Source organism: Dipodomys ordii, unplaced genomic scaffold, assembly GCF_000151885.1.
Source record: "Dipodomys ordii isolate 6190 unplaced genomic scaffold, Dord_2.0 Scaffold64, whole genome shotgun sequence".
Classification (NCBI taxonomy): Eukaryota; Metazoa; Chordata; class Mammalia; order Rodentia; family Heteromyidae; genus Dipodomys; species Dipodomys ordii.
The window spans coordinates 6,215,087-6,237,722 of NW_012267280.1; the positions used below are offsets into that span (position 1 = coordinate 6,215,087).

A 22,636-nucleotide genomic window follows, 5' to 3' on the forward strand; every position below is an offset into this window, starting at 1 on the left:
TTTTTTAAAAACATAACTTTAAGGGCTGGGAATGTGGCTTAGTAGTAGAGTGCTTGCCTAGCATACATGAAGCCTAGGGTTCAATTCCTCAGTACCACTTAGAAAGAAAAAGCCAAGAGTGGCACTGTGGCTCAACTGGTAGAGTGCTAGCCTTGAACAAAAGAAGCTCAAGGACAGTGCCCAAGTCCTGAGTTTAAGACTCAGTATTGGCAAACCAGCAAACACACAACACACATAAAACACATTATTATTATGAAGGTGTTGTACAGAGGGGTTACCATTCCGTAAGTCAGGTAATGAGTACAATTCTTTTTGAGCAAGGCCACCCCTCCCTTTGCTTTCCCAGTTTCCCCCTCCCATCCCTGCCCACAAGCTGCACAGTTCATTTTTTATACAGTATATGTTAAGTACCATGACTGCATTTGTTCACCCTTCCTCACTCCATTTCTTTAAGATGTTCTGATTTATTTCCTTGGTGTGCTAACACCACGGCTTCAATTCAGGGTCTAGGTGCTGTCTTTAGGCTAATTTTTTTTTTTAACCTCTCAAGGCTAGTACTCTACCACTTGATCCACAGTCCACTTTTGGCTTTTTAGTAGTTAATTGGAGATAAGATCTCACAGATTTTCCTGCTCTGGTTGGTTTTGAACTGCAATCCTCAGATCTCAACCTTCTGAATAATTAAGGTTATAGGTATGACCCACCAGTGCCCACCACATTTATTGTCTTAAATTTCAAAACAATTTTCCAACACTAAATCACAGTAGCAATCAGTTAGATTTTCTCAGTATTACTTTCTGGCCACTGGGGAAGCAGCTAGGCAGAGTGAAGGAGGTGAGCTCTACATACTGCCCAAGCTGCATGCCTCCAGTCTGGGTACCAGGTATATACCTGGCAGTTGGCACATGCAGATGTGTGGTGAGGGGTTGTAGTGTGGGGTGTAGATCCCACACTAAAGCTCCAGGTGCTTCTTATGACCCAAGATTACTTCTGATCTGTTGATGCAACCTTTTTTTTCTGTCAGTACTGGGGCTTCTGAACTCAAGAGCCTCAAACTCTTGTTCATCATTTTTCTACTCATGGCTGGTGCCACACTTCTTTTGGCTTTTTGCTGCTTAACTGGAGACAAGTCTCAGATTGTCTGCCCGACTGTGTTTGAATGGTGATTCTCAGATCTCAGCCTCAGCTAGGAATATAGGCATGCCTGGCTTTGGAGGGGTTGGAATTCAGGGCCTTACACTTGATAGCTACATAGGCCACATCCCTAGCCACTAGATGCATTAATAAATAAATAAATAAATAAATAAATAGATATATATATATATACATAAACTAAATAGTAGTATACAAGGGTTTCAATCCCAACAATAAGGTTATGAGCACAATGTATCTTGGTCAATGAATGCATTTGTTCTTACAGGGCTTGGATATGAAGTACTCATTTATATTGAAATATACTGGCTGCGAAGGGTTTTTTGTTTGTATTTTTGTCAGTCCTGTGGCTTGTACTCTGGGCCTGAGTGCTGTCCCTCAGCTCCTCAGCTCAAGGCTAGTGCTCTACCACTTGAGCTACAGCACTGCTTCCAGCTTTCTGGTGGTTTATTGGAGATAAGAGTTTCATGGACTTTCCTGCCCAGGCTGGCTTTGAACCATGATCCTCAGATCTCAGCCTCCTGAGTAGCTAGGATTACAGGTGCACCGGCACCGGCTGTGAAGGGTTTTGTGTAGTGTGAGTAGAAAATGTATCTAGAAGAGAGCTGTGGCTCTCAACTTTCAAGTCATGTAGTCAGGGACCACATCAAGCTTCTGAGCTGTTTCCTGTTTGCTTGTAAACAAGGGCAATTATTTCACAGGATCACTCTTAACTCTGAAAGACATCTACCTGAGGAAGAGGCTTGGGCGAGCAGATGTTTGACAAGACCGGCTCTCCTTCCTATTGGGTTTTAAGTATCTCCTTGAGGAGAGCACGAGTATCTGGCAGAATACATGTGGGCATGTTACCAGGACTTCTAGAATTAAGCTTTTAGGATCCAAGGGCTTGAGAGAGAAGCTGCTTATTTCAAACATGTCTAAATGGCTTTCAGACAGCAACACTACACACGTAAATGATTAAAAGGGACAGTATGTTGAGGGCTGGTGGCTCTAATCTGTGATCCTACTTAGGAGGCTGAGATCTGAGGATCAGAGTTCAAAGCAAACCCAGGCAGGACAGTCTGTGAGGCTCTAATCTCGACTAAACTACCAAAACGGAAGCAGAGCTGTGGCTCAAATGGTAAAATGCAAGCCTTGAGCAAAAGCAGCTCAGGGACAGTACCTAGGTCCCGAGTTTAAGCCCAAAGAGCTGAGTACTTACGTGTGTGTACGTGTGCGTACGCACACGCGCGCATAATCTCTCACTCTTAAGAACACTCTTAGGAGTCTCTGCCTAGACAATGTGGATGATTTGTTTGCTCTCTACACAGAGTAAGCAGGGAGAACCCAACACGTGCCAGTGCATGTCCACAAGTGTGAAGCCCATGGCCCATCAGGTGGGTAAGATGCACAGGATGATAAGACAGTAAAGAAGTAAGTCCATGCTGAGAGTTGCCACTTCCCAGTGGGTAGCATGCTGCCCTGGGCACCTACCTCTCCTAGGACACTCTGGTCTGCAGGACACTCCTGTGCCTTAGCAGTAAACATTCTTTCTTGCTTTCAGAAGGTCTGGCTATCTTGTGGTCCTCCTGACTTAGCCTCCTTACTGAAGGGATTTCAGGCATGGTCCACCACACCTTGCTTCACCATTTTTCCATCAATGTTTAGAGTATTAGAAATCATTTTAGCAATTTGTTTTATGGAAATAACAAATATCCTTGCATTGCTAAGTGCAATGTTTCCCAAGTCTCATGAGTTACAGATTAGTGTTCAGTTTAATTCACCTGAGATTAGGAAAACACACCTTTCTGGAGAATTGCGGTTAAATGTTCTCCTAGTAGCTGTTTCTCCACACAAGCAATCAGTGGTTTCCTGTAAAGGCAGAACAGAACAAGTGTCAGCAAAACCAGAGTCTGGTTAGCTGGCAGAGGTGAGCAAGTTAAATCTGGTACAGTCAGCCTGCAACCAGGCAAAGCGCAGGCCAATGAGCAAGCTTTTCTTCACACAAACAGGCAGCAGCATCTTCTGCCAGCAGTTCTAAATCCATGAGTGATGAGCAATATGCACAGGTCCACAAGTGGGCCCAGGTCTGACAGGTGGGGTTCAAGAAGGCAGGAGGGCATATTTGCTCTCTTCCTCAGACGGGGGCTTCTGGCTATGGCCCCCATCATGTGGCACTTCCTGTCACTTGCTGAGGCAAGTCTGGTGTCCTAGGGAATGCACAGGGGAATTTGGTCTGACCTCTGCACTAATCATGATGCTGGCTTGGCGGCCTGGCTGTTCCTGGGAAGTGGCACCTTTGAGCCAGTGCTCAGGGTTCGGGAGTTTGCCATGGTGACCATCTTCTTAGAGCTCAGATGCTGGCCTCACTTCCATCTTCCCACCTCAGTTTGCTTTCTTGTCTTGACATTGCTTCTGTTGTCACCTTCCACAGTGTGGAAGGGAATGGCAGGTGAAGACTCTGTAGATCCAACCCACCATCATCCTCTTGTGACTTCACCTGTCCTTAACTAACCCTCTGCTGACTTCTGCAGTCCTTCCCTCTGCCTGTTCATTTTTTCCCTTATCTTGCTGAGCAGGGTCCTACTTGTGGTGGACACTTGTCTGAGGCCTGAGGCATAAGCCTGTTAAACAACAGAGCACTTGCAAATCTGCCACGTTCACTAGGTGTAGAAATCTTCTTCTTGGCTTGTTTATTGTCCACAATTCAGTTTTTGTTTTCTGGTTCTTTTCAGAAGATTAGGGGCATCTCCTTATTCTCCCAAGAGCTACTAGTCCAGGGATTCATCCTAATCTTTTATGTCAAAGCTTATGAGGAAATTTTTTTACGTTCCAACTTAAATATCACAGTAGCCTATAAAGACAGAGCTGTCGTTTCACATTCCACTCCACACATGGACAATGAGTTCAGAGAGGAGACTGACTTGCCCATGGCGATGGGTCATGAGTGGAACTGGGTCCTCTGGGGACCAGTTGGGCACTTCCGCACTGTCTTCTGAGGGCTACTGTCCCTTTTTTCTTCTACCAGGAAAAGGAAGCGTGACAATGCACCTCACCCAAAGCAATCCTGTCCTCACCTAGCTTGGCTTTGGGCTGGACACCCAGGACCATAGTTCCTGCACATGGTATGTGTGAACACAACTTCGCCTGTGAAACATGCTGTTTTTATATTCTTGGTGTTTCTTCTGTGATCTGGTCCCTCTTCTTCCTCTTGCCTATCCGCTATCAAGGGCTCAGCTCCACCCAGCCATCACATTGCTTCTGTTCCTTCTAGCCCATGACTGGGTCTCCATCCCTTCTTCTCATCACAGCAGGACACTGCTCTGGCACAAATACATGACCTCTCCTGTTTTACTTCCCTAGTGACTCATCAACCTCAGGTCTTATTTCTAAAGCCAGAAATGGAGATGTGGCTCAAGTGGTAGAGAATAAGCCTTGAAAGAGTGAAGAGACAGGCCCTGAGTTCAGGCCCAAACACCAACTGCCTCATCAACATCCCACCTTGTCACTGTCAACACGCAATGCCTGCTGGAATCAGTTTCTGGAAAACTCATGCAGCACTTATGGGAGAAGTGTGATTTGTAAGCACAGAGTAAGGACAAATGGTAAGCAGGCACCTTTAAGAGCGAGAACACTGTGAAGGTAGTATTAGATAAATGAACAGAGACACCACTGACTTCAACAGCAAGCTGGGTAAACACAGGCAAAACGCACTTACTGTGTGCTGTGGTCCAAGTAAGTGATCACACGGTCTCCTTCCTCTTCCAGACGTTTACTCACATGGTTAAGGTATTCTGGAACCTTCCAAAGAAGAGATTTAACACATCAGTAGCAAGATTTCTGGACTGTGGACATGGCTCAAGTGGTAGAGTGACTGCCTAGAATGTATAAGGCTCTGAGTTCAAATCCCTGTTTTGCCAACAAATAGATTTTCTGAAATTCTTTTCTTCGTGAAATACCAATAACAGTAATTTTTAAAAAGCAGAGTGTATGAGAAACTTGAAAGACAAGTGGGGACAGGCGGATTGAGAGTATGTGAGAAAAGCATAGTGGGAGGCTGAGGCTCCACCTTGTTCCCTGCTTACCACAAAGCATAGGGGATGCCACAGGCAGCCTTTCACTAAACAACAGGTTTAAGCCCCAGTGCCCACTGCCATGCCCAGACCAGGCTTAAGGCTGTCTGCAGAGGACACCTATCTATGCGGCTGCAGAGGCCTCCAAGTGCACCCTGCAGGTCCAGGAGTGAACGGATCCTTTGCCCCTGACAGTCATGATGTCCCTAGCAGATGTGAAACCTCTCTAACAGAGGATCTAGAGCCATGGTCAGGGTCTGCCCTGCTGTCCCTTGGCCTGCCTCTAGACTGGGTTTTCCTATGTAGCAGAGGCTATCAGATGACCACTGGCTATCAGTTTGCTATTCATACTGTGCAGGCTTTCTCACAGGGATGAAAACGCAAATAGAGACCACTCTGCTGTCTCACCTCTCTCTCTTGCATTAATCTTTGGCCTTCTGCAGCATACAAACAATTAGTCTCTTCCAAAAATTTCAGTTCAAACGAATCTTTATATACCTGAAAAACGAGCAGTTATTAATCAGTGTCAGCTGAGGGGGCAGGTGGCAACACATACTCCCCAGCTTCTTGTGCCTACCACAGAGCCTTGGCTTTTATGTGTAGTTGGTATTTCTCTTCAGCTTATCACCTGATTTTTACCTTCATTTTTGGTGTGTTTTCCATGACAAAGATATCACTTCTAGGTTGTCATGTTTACCAATCTTTCCTTTTTGTGGCTCCTGACTACTCCCTCCTCAAAGGGTAATGAAAGTCCCATCGTACAGCTAATACTTGTTAGTCCACCATTTCCACCTGCACCTCCCATGGGCACTGAATGTGGCCCCAGGGGGTGTCTCACTTGGAGATCCGAGAGCATGCTCAGCAGGCTCCGCAGCAGGCTCCGGTCCACAGCCTCACCACTCCTCTCCCGCTCGATTAGCAGCAGGATCCCATCGATGGTCTTACTCTGTACCATTCTGTCACTGATGATATGGTTCCTGAATAGCTCCAGCCCCATGTCCCTGTGCAGACAGCAATAGAGAATCGGGCTTTAGTTTTGCCTTTTCCCAAACCCAGCTGTGTTATGGCATTATCCAAAACAAATGCTACTAGCTGCTAATTCTCTACACCCAGATGTTGAAGAGTCTTCTTTAAATATTCTTATTTTGAGCCAGTCCAGGATGCCTCACATTGCCACCCTAAAGGCTGTTTTTCTGGAGAGGTCAGGCCAACTAGTGCCCAAGGAAATCCTAAGATATCCACATCACATAGGCACTTGAGAGACCACAACTGTACAAACCACAGGCTCCACACTGGGGGAACATGCTCCACACCCACTCTTGCACCTGTCATTACCATAACTTCTCCTTGGACTCCTGAGTCTCTTGTAATTTGTCCTTTCTCAGAGCGATCTGAAATCTGCGAGTTCACCAAGCTTACTCAGCTCACAGTCTGAAAATTTTGGGAAGGTAATTCAGCAGCCAGAGCCACCTTCCACGAACCCTGTCTGATAAGGAGCTCTGTACTGTGCTGGCACCACTCTGCTGGGCCAAGGGCCATTCACCAGAGAGAAGGAATACAAGGCTCTACTGAGCCAGATGCTCACCAGAGAGAAGGGAGCATGGAGTTCTGCAGGACATATGTGCGGTCCAGAAACAGGAAAATACTTCTGATCATGATCTGAGGATCAGAAAGAAAAATAATTTATTCACTCATTTAACAAACTATCCAAGATTATTTTTGGACTACCTTTTGCTACCTGTCTTGAATTTAGCTTTTTTTTTTTTTTAATATGGAAAGAAACCATGCACCAAGACACTCATTTTTGTCTGAACTTTTCTTCCCTAGCATTTGATTTTCATTTCTTTAAAACAGCTCTGACTGTGGAGTTTAAAGCATTCAAGTCTAGAGGATCTCTTTGGAATTTTCTGATTGATGTTGAGTCTTTTAGACCTTGGAGTGGTACCACCTTTCTAGAAATTATCTCAAGGCTTTTTGGCACCTGTATACACTTGACTCTGATGCCAGCCGAGCAAGGAGAATGTGGACAGTGAGCCGTTCTGTGTGGAACTGAGCAAAGGTCTACTGTGTGGTAAGATATGTGGACATGTAAACACCTTCCCCAGCAGATGTTTCCATTTCTTAGACCCAACAGGCCCAGAAGAGAGACATTCAATGTCTCCTACTAACCTCTTTTAGAAAACAAGAGTATGGTTTACTTGTAAAGCTCTGCATATTTTGGTTTCCCTCATTTAGGTCACTAAGAGCCAGGCCATACTAAAAATTTACATGAGTGAAATCCAGAGTCAATACATCTGTGCGGTCTAAGATTTGTCATGCAGCTGCAACAAAGAACTGGTTCTCAGAGCAATGTTTGAGAGCTTAGTTTATCATCCCTACATATCAAAACCAAATGCTGATCTGGAGCTGGCACTGGCCAACACCCCTGTCCTGAGCCTGTTACAAGAGCTCAACTTCCCATTCCGATCCACTGATCAACTCTGCTGTTCACTGCTTTGTGCTTTTACAGCACCAAGGAGAATCTCTACTTCTCAGGTTGGCACCTGCAGCACATGCCTTCCTGAGGCTATGAGGGAGGCAGAAGGCAGCTTTGTGGGGCTGAAAGCGGGCGGGACCTCAGAGATTCCAAGTACTTTCCCTCTGGCCAGAGGAGAGGCTTGAAGCTCCAAAAGGCAAAGTGCAAGTGTGCAAGAAGAGATCAGGCACCGCAGAGGCTCTGCCCTGGCTGAGTGTAGGGACACACGTCACACACAGTAAGCACTGACAGAAATCCCCAGACCTACCATTTGTCTGCAGTGATCTTGCCAGCACGTGTTAATCTTCTTTAGAAATAAAACACTGTCTAGTGAATCTGTGCAGACCTGCTAAGGAAACTTCAATAAAGCATAAGCTCATGCAATTGTGCAACAGTGGACTTAGCTCCTTCCTCCACCAAACATCAAATTCTAGCAATCAGAATACTAACGACCATGTATCTGAATGAAGTCCTATTTCTAAACAAATGGTATCTGGAGGTCTGAGAGGCACCAGGGAGTGGCCTCATCCCTTCACCATATGAAGACGCAATGAAACAATCTCATCTAAGAACAGATGCAGAATCTGCTAGTGCTGTGACTTGGACTTCCAGTCTGCAGACTGTGGAAATAATGTCTGTGGTTTATAAGCCACCCAGCCACCCAATGGCCTGTGACCAGCAGTTCTCATTCATGTAACTCATAGCCTGTATTACTTCTGTGCTGCCCGAGCTCTCTCCCTCCCTTCACTGGAACCTCCCCACCCATGTTACCTTCAAGTCCCATTCAGACCCTGCCAGCTGAAACAAGGAGCTGGGAGAAATAGCACCAGGCGCCACTCCACAAATGGAATAGGATGAGCTAGCTCCTCGAGTTTGTGCCTGGCTGGGAAATCAGGAAGCAAGGTATTAATAGGAATGAGTAGCTGGCAGCTGAGGGAGAGAATGACCAAGATTTACTTCTAGTGCAATGAAAACTTTCTGTAACACTAACATGAAGTTACTTCATGGCCAAACTATACATCTTCAGCTAGACTTATTTATCTGTCCTTAAAAGCCAAATAGAACAGATTCCCTAGAGCAAGGACCTCTCACAGGCCCTCTCATTTGAACTCACCAGGCTCACTACAGCTGTCTGGATGCAAAGAGCTGGATGTGCTGGGCTATAGCCTGTCTGCCACTTGCCAGCGTTGACACAGGTTGTGTCAAGGAGCTCATGTACAACAGGACTCCGACACCCAGAGCTCACGTGAAGAAACACAGAAACCCTCAAAGGGAGAAGAAACCGGATCAAGTGTGGTATGCTCAGGACAGACAGTTCTTACATCAACCAGAGGGGCCCAAGGGGGGCCAGGGGTGCTGGCTAGGCTCCTAGGAGGGAAGAAAGCTCAGGGAGACTGAAGGAGCCAAGGGTGCCTCTACTGCCAGTGATCCTTCCATTTTATTTCCTTCGTCAAGGAGCCCACAAAGAAATTCAGAAACAGTGAGGCCCAAGTGCTCAGTGCTGACCCTTCAGGGGAGTCTGTGAAAGTGTGAGGTTCCCGTTTATACTACACAAACAATCTGAAAAAGGCAAACCAGAAGCCATCACAATCACTTAGCAAGGTGTGAGTGATACCTCATAAAAGGTCAGATGGCTTAAGAGTCATCTGACTCTAAGCATTGAACAACAGCCATAGTGGGAGATCTGGCAGGCTCCCAGAGTCCTCATGGAACACTTCCCGCTGTGTGAAGAGTTACGGGTCCATGGTGAGACCTAGGAGGTTCCTAGAACCCACCATGGCCTGCCTCAGCAGAGTGAAGAGTCACGGGCCTCAGGATGAAGACCTCGCAGTTGCCAAATCCTTGACAGGATTAACTGACACCAGTCAATCTAACACTACCTTGCATCTTGGGTGTTACAAATCCCCACACCAGAGCTGTACTTGGTGCATCACCTGCTTAGACGTAAAATGTGGAGTGCCTATTAAATGAGTGACACTCCCATAGCAGAATGCTGTAAAGCCCCAAGGAAAAAGTACTGAACAGTGAACTAGTATCACACAGTGTAGCCTTCCCTACATTCCACTCTTAAAGAGTTTAAATCAACCCAAGACTGGCAACAGTGAACCATTCTAGATCCCAAGACTCACAAGCAGTGGGAGACACTGTCAATTTATCCTAAAACAGAACCCAGGAGCGACTCACCTCACCTCAGAGATGAGCCAGTCCTCTCAAAGGACTTACATGGCCTACAGGGGAGGCAGGCCTTCTAGAGCAGAAATAATGTTCATGACAAGTGGCAAAAAACCCTAGCCATCCAGATAATGATTATTATTTTTTTCAGTTGTGGGGCTTGAACTCAAGAGCCTAGGCACTGTCTCTCAGCTTTTTTGCTCCAGGCTTGCACTCTACCACACCGAGCCACAGTTCCACTTCTGGTTTTCTGGTGGTTAATTAGAGACAAGAGGTTCATAGACTTTCCTGCTTGGGCTGGTTCTGAAGCACGGTCCTCAGATCTCAGCCTCCTGAGTAGCTAAGAATTGTAGGCATAAGCCATCAGTACCTGGCAAAATGGCTAATTTTTTTTTTTTTAAAGAAAGAGAAGGCAAACCCACACGATGTACACTAGGCTGGAAGTGTGCCAGGCCAGTGCCCACATTCTGAACACACTGGCCAATCAATTCAGATGCTAGCCTGGCGTAGGCCTCCTTGTTACTTACAACATCTGAGAAAATCATCACACGACGTAATGTCCATCCACTTCTGGCTGTGCAATTAACATGCCTCTCACTAGTCACCGTAGTGCACAAAGACAAAAATCCATGATTTGCTGAGGCTGAGCCCCAGCACTTCCTGGGACTACTGGCCAGCTTTGTGTCAAAGGTCATTTCTTCCCCAGGAAACAGCTGGTATGGGTACAATGCTGCAAGATGTAGGACAAGTCACAAGACACAGGCCTGCTCATCCCAGCAAGTACTCTGGACATGCTGTTGTGCATCTGGTGAGATGAGCAGTATCTCTACCAGAAGTCCAGCCATGGCTAGGCATACAATGATGAGGACCCACCCAGTGGAACCCATGGGCAGAGGCTTCTGTCAGGTTCCATATTCTCCCTCTTGCTGACTTCTAGGAATAGCAGGTGAAACTCAGCACTGCCTGGGGGGGTGAGGAGAAGGGCTGCTATGCTGTATAGTGCAAGTTTTGTCAGTTGTATTTATAGGTTTAGACTAGGCCAGCTGGTATGTCATCTATGAAGAACCCCCATCCTGTACCACCTTGAAAGGGGCAGGGAGGTGCAGAATTTACCAGATGCACGCATTGGCCCAAGAAGTGATAGTGCTGTCCATCTGAGTCCCAGAGTCCTTTCTGTCTTGATGGCTCCACCCCATCATCTCTGGCCTCAATACTGGCACACTCTTAACAGCAGGCAGAATGCTTATGGGAGGCAAAGAACCATGACTGGGCTTCTTGTGGAGCTGTCCCTGCCTAGAGGTTAAAATCTATCTTATTATTCTGTCAAAGTGATTTTCTCAGAAAAATTTAATTTTGTTGGATTCTTTTTTTTTTTTTTTTTTGGGGTCCGGTCGTGGGGCCTGAACTCTGGGCCTGGGCACTGTCCCTCAGCTCTTCAGCTCAAGGCTAGTGCTCTACCACTTGAGCCACAGCACCACTTCCGGCTTTTTTCTTTTTGCTTATGTGGTGCTGAGGAATCGAACCCAGGGCCTCATGCATGCAAGGCAAGCACTCTACCACTGAGCCACCTTCCTAGCCCTTTTGTTGGATTCTTGCTTAGAAAATCTGTAGTTAATATCAAATGTTTAGTCAAGGCCAACTCCTCAATGACACACATAAAGCCAAATCTTCAACTTGGATTCTACCAGTCTCCAAATTCTGGGCAAGACAAATTGCTCAAGGTTCTCTAAGATACGGATCTTGCCACAACACATTGCTGGCAAGCTAAGCTGTATGTTCTTCAAGGTGCGATTCAGTATTTCACTCTCTGGGAGACTTGTCTAATTTCTGCCTGCAGCTCACAGCTGAGTGTGTCTGAATTGATGCCTTGCCACTAAGGATATCTGATATGCTAGTCTTCTGTCATAGCATCATAGAGCTACTGCAACAGTCCGCTCTGCCTGAAAGGGTAGTAATCAGGCATAGCAGTCATTTTCTATTACCTGGGCCAGGATCTTAAGACAGGAAAACAAGATCTTGCTGAGTGAGTTGGGTCAAGATTTCAGTCCATGAAGGGTGGGATTGCAGGAAGATAATTCAAGTGGGTCATTAAAAAGTGGTTTTCAAGCCAACTAGATTAGAGCAAAATAACACTTTGATGGAGGCTAGCATCCTGGAATGCTGTGGATGAACTCAAACACAGACCAGGCTTCTGCAGCTTCAAACTACAACAGGGTCCCCAAATGGGACAAAGGCCCAACACCTCATACACGTCTCCCGTGATATGTGGACACCTCACACATGTTTCCTACGGTAAGTGAAAACTTATAGGGTCCAGAAGGACTTATGGCTGGTTCTCTCTAATATGTCCTTGCAGTCTTTAGAGTGTAGCTTTGCCAGAAAACTTCAGAAGTAGGATGATGACAAGAAAAGCATACTCAGTCAGAAGAACACCAGAAAGGGGCAAGTTCTAGCCACCTCATTTTGCAAACAAAGAAGGTAGCCAAGAAAAGCAGTCACAGTACATTTTCTGCAAAGATGGAAGAAGCTCTTCTGATGCCCAATTGATAGGACTTGGCAGCTGTGGCAATGTGGAGGACAGGCACCAGACTGAGGACGGATTAAAGTATGTCAGGAGCAAGCCAGACAAGATTTAAGGTGCTCAAGGACTTCCCTATGGACATTAGCCCCAGATGGTGTGGTAGCAATCCTAAGATGCCCTCTGCCAATCCTGAGAGGGCGCCTTGAATAAGTCTCTCTCCCCAGCTGTAAGAAACACCTAAACTGAGCGCCACTACCAGAGACTTGGTCACTGCAGACTATGCGGGTGGAGTAAGTGCTGCAAGAAGCCCCATGACAGTGATATGGGAAGCTTCTTGGGCTAAGTGATCCCACTAGAGCCAGAAAGAAAGTAGGCACCAGGCAGGCGCCAGTGGCTCATGCCTGTAATACTAGCTACTCAGGAGGCTGAGATCTGAGGATCATGGTTCAAAGCCAGCCTGGACAGGAAGTCCGTGAGACTCTTGTCTCCAATTAAACACCAGAAAACCGGAAGTGGTGCTGTGGCTCAAGCAGTAGAGTGCTCACCTTGAGCTAAAGAGCTGAGGGACAGAGCCCAGAAAACCGGAAGTGGTGCTGTGGCTCAAGCAGTAGAGTGCTCACCTTGAGCTAAAGAGCTGAGGGACAGAGCCCAGGCCCAGAGTTCAAGCCCCACACTGACCAAAAAAAAGTAGGGACCTTGTACCTACAGTGCCATAGAAAAGAAATCTGCTACTCACCTGTGACCCACCCTCAGGGAAGGACCATGGACCATTAGACCCTAAGCAAAGAAGCAGCTGAACTGTGCCTGACTCCTGACAAGACACACCAGGAGTGGATGGAGACGTGGGGTGGGGGAGGGGGACTCTAAGCTTTCACATTTGCAAAAATTTGTTAGTTTAAAAACCTAATACAGGGTTTTTTTTTCCTCCTAAAACAAAGGACAATTCCAACCTTTACCAAATAGTCCAATAATTAAAGGAATGTTGACCTCCTATTCATATTAGCAAGTAATCTAAATGCTAAGGATTTCACTTAAAAAAAAAATCAATGCTAAAAACAACCAAAAAAACCACACTTGGGCTGGGATACATTCAGCAGCAAAATGCTTGCCTATCAAATGCAACCTCCTGGGTTTAAGCCCCAGCAACAAAAAAAAAGACCAAAACACAAATTTTAAAAAATGCTATCATATGAAATTAAACCTTTTTGTTCTATAAATAACATTAAAGCTGTGGTTTTAATGTTAAGGACACTGGCCCTTTACCTTCTATAGTTCAGGTTTAAGAAACTTAGGTAGTGAACAGAAACTGCATGAGCCACACAAAGGATATTCTCTGAACGGTAGGATTTGTGCTTGAACGTGGTCTTCGCAGACCTGGCGTAGCTGCTTGTAGAGTGTTGGGGAGACTTTGTGAGAGCAAAGATTTTCAACAGCCTAAAATGAAAGAAAAAAATGAATTACACCCAACACAAACAAATGAGTTCCTTGAAGAATTCTGTACCCATCTCCCTACTCCCCAAGTGCTGACCAGAGGGGCTTCAACTCTGGGTCTGAGAGCTGTTCCTGAATTTTTTTTTTTTTTTTTTTGCTCAAGGTTAGTGCGCTACCACTTGAGCCCCAACTCCACTTGTTTTTGTTGGTTTTTTTTTGGGGGGGGGATAATTGGAGAGAAGAGTCTCAAGGATTTCCTGCATGGGCTGGCTTTGAACCATGATCCTCAGTTTTCAGCCTCCTCAGTAGCTAGGATTAAAAGTGTGAGCCATGGGTACCTGTATAATGTTTAACCTCCTCCACCTCCAGCACATTGGTCATCTTTGAACAAGCCCAGAACTCCAGGCACAATTAGGCATGTGCACTGACTGCTGGGTACAGTAAGTTTGGTAGGATGGCAGGAATGAATCAGTAAGGATCTCAGGTCTGATGGCATACCACCCTGGAGCCCAGAAAGCAGGGGCAAAAGGACCTTTAAGTTCAACAGTCACAGGACATCACTACAGGTTTGGATCCTACAGATGTTTCTAGAAACTCCACTCCAATTCTCTATTCTGAGTAGGGAATATAAGTTTATCCTGGTAATTACAATGGCAAACAGCAGTTCAAGTTTCTTTTCCCCAGGTGGGGATTGGGGAGGAAGGGACAGCCCTCTTCACTCTAATGGTCAGGGATTCTGCTGTGGTAAGAGGGAGAAGATATAGATTCCTGAGTGCATAGGCCAAGATGGATTTATTCTTGTTGATTTGCTCAAGGCTACATATGTAAATTCACTGAAATTTTGTCTCAATGAACCTTTTGAGGCAATTTTTTGTTCCTCAAAGTATTTGTCCATATGAAAAAAATAATGCATGTCTCATTTACATGGCAAAAGTCTCAATTTAATGTAATATTATCATAAATAGAAATAAATTTTCTTCTAGTATTTTTTTTGTCGGTCGTAGGGCCTGAACTCTGGGCCTGGGTGCTGTCCCTCAGCTCTTCAGCTCAACGACTTGAGCCTCAGTGCCAATTCTGGCATTTTCTGCTTATGTGGTGCTGCAGAATCCAACCCAGTGCCTCATGCATGCAAGGCAAGCACTCTAACACTGAGCCACCTTCCCAGCCCTTATGACTACTTTTGAACCACTTAAAAAGTAAGCCAAAAGACAAAATGGCAATAATTTAGAGAATTTATAGGACCTTCTCCTAGGAAAAAATGTAAGTTAAAGCTGTATCTATACTAATTCTATCAATTAACACGACACGCACCTAAGTTACATAAGCACCATGATTACTACACCAAGGAGAACATGTACTAGTTACAAGGATATAAAAAAAGTGTAAAACTATTTTCAACATTACCATGTATTTTCTAACGACTTTATGTTGTCAGTATAACAAAAAACACACTTTCCCTATACATTTTATCTTAGCAAGAAATAAAGAATTTCTTGTCTTAGTCTTCTATTTCCTTTCTCAAACTTTTTTTTTTTTTTTTTGGCTTATGACTGGCACCTACCACTTGAGCCAAACCTCCAGTTCTTTTTGCTGAATAATTAGGGATAACAGTCTCATGGACGTGTCAGTTTATACTGGCATTGAAGCTCAAATTTTCAGATCTCAGCTCCGCGCTCTCCCAAATTACTGAACCATGTCTCAGTTTTGAGTCCAAGAGGTGGTAACTCTTGTTCTCCTTAACATCTAGATACCTCACAACAAAGGCTTGCTCCAGCTCTTAGTCATTAGTGAATCCTAAAAACCTGGTTCTTAAAAGTACATAAAACAGTGCTAGGAAGGTAGCTCAATGGTAGAGTGCTTACCTTGCATGCATGAGGCCCTGGGTTCAATTCCTCAGCACCACATAAGCATAAAAAGCCAGAAATGGTGCTATGGCTCAAAAGGTAAATAGCTAGCCTTGAGCTGAAAAGCTGAGGGACAGTGCCCGGGCCCAGAATTCAGGCAGGCTCACAACCGACCAGAAAAAAGTAAATATAACATGAGAAAATGTATTTTCTTTGACTACTATCAAGGTAAGCTTTGTACTGCTTGCCCTTCATGATACAGCAGTTTGGGAGGACCACTTTCTGAGAGACTCAATTCCAGAGCCCAGTCAGGGTTCTTGTATGACAACACACTGTTAGGAAATGTGCTGAGTCAGAAGACCCCCAAAGCAGGCAGCAGTTCTGAAGCACCTTGTACTATTCAGGCACAGCCTTGCATGGAGTCTTCTTTCTGCAACCGACCTTTTTGAGATTTTTGCCTTACTCTAAGATCCCCCTAGGGACGGGATGTGCTGATACAGCCAAGAGCATGCACTTCAGGCCGTGTGCTGTCAACCATCATTCTACAGAAGTGGGATCTAATAACCAGAGGCGGGCAGGTGGACGGGGGTGGGGGGTGGTGGTGGGGGGCTGTAACAGCTCTGGTTCTCCTTGTGCTATAGGAAAACTCTGCTCACAGGTTCTTGCCAACAGGACGCTCTCCGAGCAGGTCACACCACGATGATGCACCCATGTCTAAGTGCTCAAAATACATATGGTGGTATCCAATGTCACCTAAACATGCACACTGCTGCTGAAACATTTCAAGACCTGAACAATCGCTCCCATCCAGAGTGATTTGAAACACCAAAAGTCAAAGCCCCTACTACATGAAGGCCCAGCTGACTACCAAAAAACACTCGGTGGGCAGAAATGGCAAGGCACAGCCACAGCAACGTGGGACTGAAAGAACCTCCTCCACAAACACAACCCTGTTCTGAGCAGGCCTGGCACACCATTTCCACCAGGACCCGTCTGCCCCATGAGGAAGAAATGAAAACAGGATGGTCCCTCCAGGTTCTTGCCTCGAAAAGTAAATGACAACACAGAAAGAAATCAGGATTCAAACAGGAATGACAGGAAACTAATGTCTCCTGGGAAGAGGGAGAGAGGTGGTAAATATGTCCACACCAAGCTCAAGTGGACTAGAACCTTAGTTCCCATGTATCTGTCAGGGTACACAGTGTTTGTTAAGTATTGAATTCAACAAATGTGTTTCTATTAATATGTTGCTTTCTCGGGGCTGGGAAGGTGGCTCAGTGGTAGAGCACTTGCCTTGCATGCATGAGGCCCTGGGTTTGATTCCTCAGCAACACATAAGAAAAAAGCCGGAAGTAGCGCTGTGGCTCAAGTGGTAGAACGCTAGCCTTGAGATGAGGAGCTGAGGGACAGCGCCCAGGCCCAGAGTTCAGGCCCCATGACTGGACTCCCCACCCCCCCCAAAAAAAAAAGAAAGAAGAAAAAAATAATATGTTGCTTTCTCAATTCACCTATCAATGCGTAAATTTGTCACCATTTTTCTGGGATTTTTCACAGCATTGTTTTTTTGTCATTTCTTTTTTGGTGCTAGTCCTAGGGCTTGAACTCGGAGCTCAAGGCTAGCACTCTACCACTTGAGCTATAGCTCCACTTCCAGCTTTTTGCTGGTTAACTGGGGGTAAAAGTCTTGCAGACTTTCCTGCACAGGCTGGCTTTAAACCACAATCCTCAGATTTCAACCTCCTGAGTAGCTAGGATGACAACTGTGAACCACTGGTGCCTGGCTTCACATCAGATTTAACTATTCCACCAATACAATGAATGCTTGACTGTACAACCCAGGTCCTTTGCTGAAGTGACCCCTTTGAGAGACAGTGCAGTCTGTACCCAGACAACAGCTTGGCTCTTCTCAGAAGCCAGGCCTCCCAGAGGGAATTTCCGGTCTAAAACCATGCACTGCATTTTCCTCTGGCAGACTCTGGAAGTACAGTCTTTAGCTTCCTGTTGGCCATTAGGCTGACAAGAGGCTGAGATGCACAGGTGTGCTTTCTCATTTGAGTGGTTATTACACTAAACTCGGTCTTCTTTACAACACTTTCCTGCATGGCAGGCTACTGTAAAGGGTGATAAGTGTGTGGAGACTTCCTCCCCACCTCACCATCACCACACAGAAATAAAGTAGCAAACAAGGTTCAGGAGACCTCTACGAGAAGGAAACTCAGGCAGCAGGCTCCAAGGCCTAGACAGGGAATGAAGAGTTCTGAAAACCTTTAAAACTTTCATAAGAACCAGTATTTCCACAAGGTCTCCAGCAAGGAATAGACACCATTCTTAAGCAAATGCTGGGACTTGGTTCTGGAGCAGCAGGTGGGATGCATGGCCCACTGGGGGTCAGTATCCCAAATCCACTTTCCTTTCTGTTTGGACCCACCTCTTCTAGAGACCAAAGCAGCTCATGCACTAGTGCAGTGTTCTCTGCAGAGCCTGGTGATGGTTGGGATAGAAGCACTCTCCTTGGGAAGAAAGCAGTGACTGTACCAGGGGCATGCCTATCCCTCAGGGGGACACCCAGGTGCTCCAGAGACATTATGATTTATCATTGCATGGGAGGTAGGGCAAAGTATTTTCTCCATTTTGGAGGAAAATGATGAAGCAACTGATACCAAATGATGAAATCTACAGGCCAAAACAAACAAACAATACTAAGCCTTAGCCATGAGATATGCTTTACTAAACTAAAAACCTTGCCGGGCGCTGGTGGCTCACGCCTGTAATCCTAGCTACTCAGGAGGCTGAGATCTGAGGATCGCGGTTCAAAGCCAGCCTGGGCAGGAGAGACCGTGAGACTCTTATCTCCAATAAACCACCAGAAAACCGGAAGTGGCGCTGTAGCTCAAGTGGTAGAGCGTTCGCCTTGAGCTGTAGAGCTGAGGGACAGCACCCAGGCCCAGAATTCAAGCCCCACGACTGACAAAAAAAAAAAAAACCTGTTTAGTTACTGGGGGTGATTCTTCCTTTTCTGGTCAAAATGAAGTAAAAGGACTGAATGAATGCTTCTGCTTGGAAAAAAAAAGCAAGCAAAAAAAATGTATGAAGTAGTAGTTTTTAGGGACCAGACTCTGGGGTAAAAGACACAGACACAGTGATCTCTGGGAGATGGGGATGGAAAGGCCCCAGCTTCTCTGGCTTCACGAGTGCTTCATGCAGCCACGCACAGGGTTTCCAAGCTTTGTGCATTGCTGAGTAAACCAGCAAGGCAAGTGGTGAAAGAGATGTGGCCAGAGGACCCTGGAAATAAAAGAGCTCTCCAGGGACCAAGCATTCAGTAGCACATGACCAGCACGTGGCAAGCATGTGGTAAAGAAACTACAAACACCAGAGAATGAATCATCCAGAAGGTTGGACGTAACAGTATCCATGGCTCACATAGGGTATTTAGGATGGTCTGGCCCCAGTGGTAGGGATAATCAGCCTTGTACACAATACTGCTCTGGCCTGGTCTAACATAATCTAAAAGCGAAAGACCACACAGTCTCCAATTTAAATGTCTTCAAAACAAAAGTAAAAAATACTTTTAGGAATATAAACGTATCTAACACACCGGCTAAAGTTCAAGATGTCCATCATCTAATCAAAGATTACCAGACCCAAAAGAAATAGGAAAATAGTACCTGTATGGGGAGAAGAAAAAAAACCCATAAGTCAGTCAAAACTAATACAGCACCACAGATGAATGGATCCAAAAATTGTGGTATCTACACAAAATGGAATATTATGCAGCCATTAGAAATGACAAAATAATGGCATTTGCAGGGAAATGGATGGAGCTAGAAGAATCATGTTGAGCGAGGTAAGCCAAGAGCAAAGAGACAAATGGTACATGGTCTCCCTGATAAGTGGATGTTAAATCCAAAATGTTAGGTGATACGATAAAATTAACAGGACTTAAGAAACAAAGAACTTCCACTCATCTGGTCAAACCACTACTAAATATCCCCATGCTGCTGATCACATGTATGGTGTATATGTGTACACCGTTATATGTTATAGACCGTGATAGACAATTTGCTCCAGGAAAGTTAGAATGAGCTTGTGACTTTAAATGAGCATCATTATTCCACAATACTGTGAAATTTGGGAAATTATGTAATCACTTAATCACAATAAAAAAAAAAAGAACCTCGGGGAAGGTAGGGAGGGAAGGGATAGTAGGGGGAAAACAATGGAGGGGGTAACAATGCTCAATATGAAGTGTACTCATTACCTTACTCATGTAACTGTAACCCTCTGTATAGTATCTGTACAATAAAAAATTAAAAAAAAATACAGAAATAGCAAACCAGGACAACAACAGTTATGAAATCCATGTGTTTAAAGGTTGAACAGACACAAAGAACTTCAAGACTCAGATTGAGCAGTAAAGAGAAAGACTTCAAATGGTAGAGGGCTCAAACCCTGAAGACAAGGGGGAGTTATGCACAAGGACAGAAGCTGGAAGAAAGGAAGCTACTGGACATTCCATTTTTGGTGGGTTAAGAAAACTTACTGTGTGTTTTAAGCTTTTCCACAAGGAAACCAAGTGGCTTCAGAAATATCTGAGGTTGGCAAGAAAGCAGGACAAGGTCAATATGCTTTAAAAAAAAAGTGGTATTCCTACATAAAAGAACCAGAAAATGTAACTCAAAATATTATTGTCAAGTATGTGAAATGATTAAGAAAAAAATTCACAAAAGATGCATAAGCTCTTTACCCTGAAAAAAGAAAGAAATGAAGATCTAAGTAAACAGAGAGCTAACCCTAGAATTGATTAGCAGATTCAAGTATGCTAAAACCCAAATTTTCTACACCGCTAGAGATTCTTCCACATCAGCCCTCAAACCCCTAGCTGTCTTCCTGGTAAGTACTGGCAAACAAGTTTGAAGATTCATATAAACGTATGATGGAGCAACAGGGCCAACGAGCTTCAGAGAAGGATGGAGCTGAGGAGCAGACACACCCATTTTTACATGGACAGCTGATCTTTGACAAGGAATCAAAGGCAATTAGGATTCAGGTGGATGGGCTTTCAACCAATGGTGTGAACGCTGGACATTACAGGGAAAAACACTGCACTTCACACATCACAGTATGTAAACCCCCTCTACATGCTTCACAAACCCACATGTAAAACTTACAGCTCCAAAATGTGTACAAGGAACACAGAACAAAACTTTTGTGAACTTAAGAGTTAGATTTTAAAGACCTCTTAGGTGTGCTTTTAGTACAACTCATATAAGTTAATAGACTAGACTTCAGAATTTGAAACTACTGCTCTTCAAGGACATAGTTAAGAGAATTAAAGAGAGAAGCCACACACTGGAAGAATTATTTGTAAGGCTGATAGAGGACTTGTATCTAGCATCCTTAACTCACTACTCAATAATGAGAAGAACTTGATAAAACAAAAACAAAAACAAAAGAACAGGCAGTGGTGATAGTGTAGTAATTGTGGTAGTGTAGCAGCTGCAATCATCTTGGCACTTGGGAAGTGGTGGCAGGAGGGCTTGAGGCTAGCTAGCCTGAACTTCATGTGAGTTAAAGGATAGCCTGGGCTAGCTACAGAGTAACCCTGTCTTACTAGCAACTCAAAAAGTAAAAATACAATTAAAAACTGAAAAAAGCACAAAAGATTTGAATGGATACCTCATTAAAGATGTATAAAAAAGCAAATACATGAAAAACTGCTTACTATCAGTAAGAAAATGCAAGTTAAAGCCACACTGAAAACCCACTAAACACCTACTAGAACAGCTAAAATTAAAAAGACAACACCAAATGTTGGCAAGGACAGAGAACGATTGAACTCTCATACAATGCTGGTAGAGATGCAAAATGGTGAGAACACTTTAAAAAACACGATATTGCTATAATTAAGCATACAGTTTCTGTACAGACTAAGTAATGTGCAGATATTTTCCTGAGAGGACTGAGGATATATGTCCACTCAAAGATTTACCAATGCTCTTGGCACCTGTATTTATAACCTCAAACCAGACACACAAATGTCTGTTAACCAATGAATAGATATATACTATCATGGTAAGTCACAAGAGATATATATCATCGTAGTAAGTCACAAGACCCTCAGTAGTAAAAAGAAACAAATGACTATCGCAGTATGTATCTACTTCAAAAGCACTATCCTAAAAACCATATACAAAAAAAATTGGTAAAATGCAGTTCCACTTAGAAACTACCAAAGATCAAAATATCTACCCAAAGCCTATCAGTGGTGGCTGGGGCGGGACTTAGGAGAGGGGCCTGACTGCAATGTGCTCAGACCCCTATGTGGGTGATGGAAATCCTCCAGAGACCGTGGTGCAGGGAACAAACCTAAACTCAACTGCTAAAACCTACTGGAGCACATACTACAGGCAAATTATGCCTCGAATAATGCGGATGTTAAAGACAACTCACACACTCAGAGAAAAAGTGGACGTGTACATACCAAACTGACCTTAGGTGAAACCTGTGGGACCACCTTGGGACAGAACAAGTAAGCCATTCCCATTCTGGGAATGGGATCCAAGCGTAAACAGGAAATTTCAGTGCGCCTTGGATACACCCCATTTACGTGGCTGGCAGGTAATTTTAGCACACCTGTTTTTGTCTGAGATCAGGTCAAAATTCGGGGGTGGAATTTTCCACGTGAGGTCTCGCGTTTGCGTTCACAAAGTTTTAACTTTTGGTTCATCTCGGCCTGTCGGATTAGGGATGGTGTACTCAGGGAAACACACACAGTTCCACACCCTACAGCGCCACTGGGAATCCTGAGGGCCGTTACCCCGCACGCACAGAACGGGCTCCTTCCTGGATAAGCAAACGCCTGACACCACGAGAACTGCTCTCGGAAGTACTCCCGCAGCAAGATGTCCTCCTCGCCTCCCCCCCGCCCCCCCCGCCCACTCCACCC

General features: G+C 44.9%; 2 protein-coding genes across 2 annotated transcripts in view; one reads left to right on the plus strand and one right to left on the minus strand.

The window, feature by feature from the left end:
• Window positions 1–14,224, minus strand: part of Cul4a (cullin 4A) — a 29,276-nt gene extending 15,052 nt beyond the window's left edge. The window contains exons 1-8 of the mRNA XM_013022712.1: window positions 14,198–14,224; window positions 13,743–13,846; window positions 7,988–8,057; window positions 6,790–6,863; window positions 6,043–6,205; window positions 5,613–5,702; window positions 4,850–4,932; window positions 2,936–3,003 (exon numbers count right to left, since the gene is read on the minus strand). Coding sequence (XP_012878166.1) covers window positions 2,936–3,003; window positions 4,850–4,932; window positions 5,613–5,702; window positions 6,043–6,205; window positions 6,790–6,863; window positions 7,988–8,057; window positions 13,743–13,846; window positions 14,198–14,224 — 679 coding nt within the window. The remainder of the gene's footprint in view (window positions 1–2,935; window positions 3,004–4,849; window positions 4,933–5,612; window positions 5,703–6,042; window positions 6,206–6,789; window positions 6,864–7,987; window positions 8,058–13,742; window positions 13,847–14,197) is intronic.
• Window positions 14,225–20,623: 6,399 nt separating this feature from the next.
• Window positions 20,624–22,636, plus strand: part of Pcid2 (PCI domain containing 2) — a 25,501-nt gene continuing 23,488 nt past the window's right edge. The window contains exon 1 of the mRNA XM_013022715.1: window positions 20,624–20,809. Within this exon, the coding sequence (XP_012878169.1) occupies window positions 20,624–20,809 (186 nt within the window). The remainder of the gene's footprint in view (window positions 20,810–22,636) is intronic.